This window comes from Dipodomys ordii, unplaced genomic scaffold (assembly GCF_000151885.1).
Source record: "Dipodomys ordii isolate 6190 unplaced genomic scaffold, Dord_2.0 Scaffold92, whole genome shotgun sequence".
Lineage (NCBI taxonomy): Eukaryota > Metazoa > Chordata > Mammalia > Rodentia > Heteromyidae > Dipodomys > Dipodomys ordii.
Window position 1 is genome coordinate 3404710 of NW_012267308.1, and position 3049 is coordinate 3407758.

At 45.8% G+C, this 3049-nt stretch overlaps 1 protein-coding gene across 1 annotated transcript in view; it reads left to right on the forward strand.

Moving 5' to 3' along the window:
* Kiaa0355 (KIAA0355 ortholog) overlaps positions 1–3049 on the forward strand; it is a 48610-nt gene that overhangs the window by 33360 nt on the left and 12201 nt on the right. The window contains exon 8 of the mRNA XM_013026338.1: positions 672–769. Coding sequence (XP_012881792.1) covers positions 672–769 — 98 coding nt within the window. The remainder of the gene's footprint in view (positions 1–671; positions 770–3049) is intronic.

Genomic DNA, 3049 nt, shown 5'->3' on the forward strand with positions numbered 1-3049 from the left:
TAGGATTACAGGCGTGAGCCACCAGCGCCCGGCAGATTAAATCATCTTATTTGAACCCAGGACCTGGGCACTATCCCTGAGTTTTTGTGCTCAAGGCTAACATTCTACCACTTGAGCCACAGCTCCACTTCTGGCTTTTTGGTGGTTCATTAGAGATAAGAGTCACATGAGGGGCTAGGAAAGTGGCTCAGTGGTAGAGCGCTTGTCTTGCATGCTCAAGGCCCTGGGTTCGATTCCTCAGAACCACGTAAGCAAAAAGAAAAAAGCCATAAGTGGCACTGTGGCTCAAGTGGTAGAGCGCTAGCCTTGAGCTGAAGAGCTGAGAGACAGTGCTCAGGCCCAGAGTTCAGGCCCCACGACCGGACCCCAAAAAAAAAAAAAAGAGTCACATGAATTTTCCTGCCTGAGCTGGCTTTGAACCACAATCCTTAGCTGTCAGCTTCCTGAGTAGCTAGGATTACAGGTGGGAGCCACCAGAGTTCAGCTTCTTCAGTCATGTGTTTTACATAGCTGTTATCTTCCTGGTCTCAGAGTAGATGCCCTGCCACGGAATGGTTCTTAGGAATACTCAGCATTGAGTACTCAACTCTTGCTTTGGTTACCATTGTAATCCATTGAATTACCATCCCCCCCCCAAACCTGATGATTGTTTCTGTTTCTTTCTTTCTTAGGTTGTAGTTGACACAGCACAGATTGAAAATAAAGAAGCCTACGCCCCCCAGATCAGTTTAGAAGGCTCCAGAATTGTGGTTCAAGTCCCATCCACATGGTAACTTGACTGTTAACATTAACAGAAGCCTTATTTCTGTGAAAGTTTACACACCTTTGAAATAACTTATGTTTTCAGAAACTCACATGCCAGCTGACACAGCAGACCTTAACTCCGTGTTCTTTTTTTTTTGGGGGTCCGGTCATGGGGCCTGAACTTTGGGCCTGGGCACTGTCCCTCAGCTCTTCAGCTCAAGGCTAGTGCTCTACCACTTGAACCACAGTGCCACCTCCGGCTTTTTTCTTTTTGCTTATGTGGTGCTGAGGAATCGAACCCAGGGCCTCAGGCATGCAAGGCAAGCGCTCTACCACTGAGCCAACTTCCCAGCCCCATAACTCCGTGTTCTATATGTATGATCATTGTTTTATAATGACATATCTTGCTTGTTGCTCTATGATAAATAAGCCAAGATTTCTGAAACAAAAGAACCTCTTTGACTACGGTGTAAGTAACATGTTGATACTCATGATGAGCAGTGTAGTGTTATCTTCCCTTTGTCTCACAGCCTCCAGGTTTTTTTTTTTTTTAGTCCGGTCATGGGGCTTGAACTCTGGGCCTGGGCGCTGTCCCTCAGCTCTTCAGCTCAAGGCTAGCGCTCTACCACTTGAGCCACAGCGCCACCTCCGGCTTTTTTCTTTTTGCTTATATGGTGCTGAGGAATTGAACCCAGGGCCTCTTGCATGCAAGGCAAGCACTCTACCACTGAGCCACCTTCCCAGCCCTCCAGGTTTTTTGTTTTTTTGTTGTTTTTTTGCTTGTTTGTTTTTTGTCAGTCAGGTCATGGGGCTTGAACTCTGGGCCTGGGCGCTGCCACTCAGGCTCAGCTCTTCAGCTCAAGGTGAGCATTCTACCACTTGAGCTACAGTGCCACTTCTGGTTTTCTAGTTGTTTATTGGAGAAAGGAGTTTCACAGTCTTTCCTGCCTAGGCTGGGTTTGAACTGCAATCCTCAGATCTCAGCCTTCTGAGTAGCTAGGATTACAGGTGTGAGCCACCAGCGCCCGGCTAAAAGATCTTAGTTATTTTTTAGTTATTTATTTTTTGGTAGGTGGTGGAGCTTGAACTCTGAGCCTGGGCGCTGTCTCTTGGCTCTTCAGCTCACAGCGAGTGCTCTACCCCTTGAGCCCCAGCGCCACCAGCCTCCAGTTTTTAAACTTAGTAGACCTTTTCTCAGTCACCTATTACTTCTCTAAAGCTTTGTTCTTGACCTTGATCTTGTGTGAGACCTTAATCTTGAGCTCCTGTCTTGACCCAGTATCATTGCAAATCTGGGGACAAACAGCCCTTTTTACCTATTTAACTATATTTGTAATACTTCAAAGAGATAAAAGATTATTTTTAATTTGTAGTTTATAAGAAAAAAATAGCTCCTACAAATGAGTTAAGAAACAGGGCAAGGGGCTGGGAAGGTGGCTCAGTGGTAGAGCGCTTGACTTGCATGCCTGAGGCCCTAGGTTCAATTCCTCAGCACCACATAAGCAAAAAAGAAAAAGAAAAAAGCCGGAGGTGGCGCTGTGGCTCAAGTGGTAGAGCACTAGCCTTGAGCTGAAGGGACAGCGCCCAGGCCCAGAGTTCAGGCCCCACGACCGGACCCAAAAAAAAAAAAAAAAGAAACAGGGCAAGGAGCCAGCTGCAGGTGGTTCATGTCTGTAATCCTAGTACTCAGAAGGCTGAAATCTGAGGACTGAAGCTCAGCCAGCCTGGGTAGAAAAGTCTGTGAGACTCTTACCTTGAAATAACCACCAAAAAATATCAGAAGGTGAGCTATGGCCCAAGTGGTTGGTAAAGCACCAGCATTGAGCAGAAAAGGCTAAGAGACAGTAGTGGAACAAAAGAAACGATATGATGCCATTTTGCCCACAGTGGTAATTGTTTCAGAGTAATAGTACTGAATATTATAATAATAGGAATTTAGGCTAGACTTCAGAATCAGGCAAGGTATATGTTGAGTAGAGAGTAAGTCTCACAGGCTTATTGGAGGGCAGTGGGAATATCAGAGCCTAAAATAAGGGTGCGACCTCAGCACTTCCACATCTGGCCACTTGTCCTTGTAGGGGGCATATAGATTCCATTATGAGGATCTGAATCAGTCTTAGTAATAGCCAGTGTCTTCGAGTATATCATATTAATCTTAAAATGGTAATCTGAGTGAATACTTAACCATAAAAAAATATTATATTGGGCTGGGAAGGTGGCTCAGTGGTAGACTGCTTGCCTTGCATGCATGAGGCCCTGGGTTCGATAAGCAAAAAGAAAAAAGCCAGAAGTGGCGCTGTGGCTC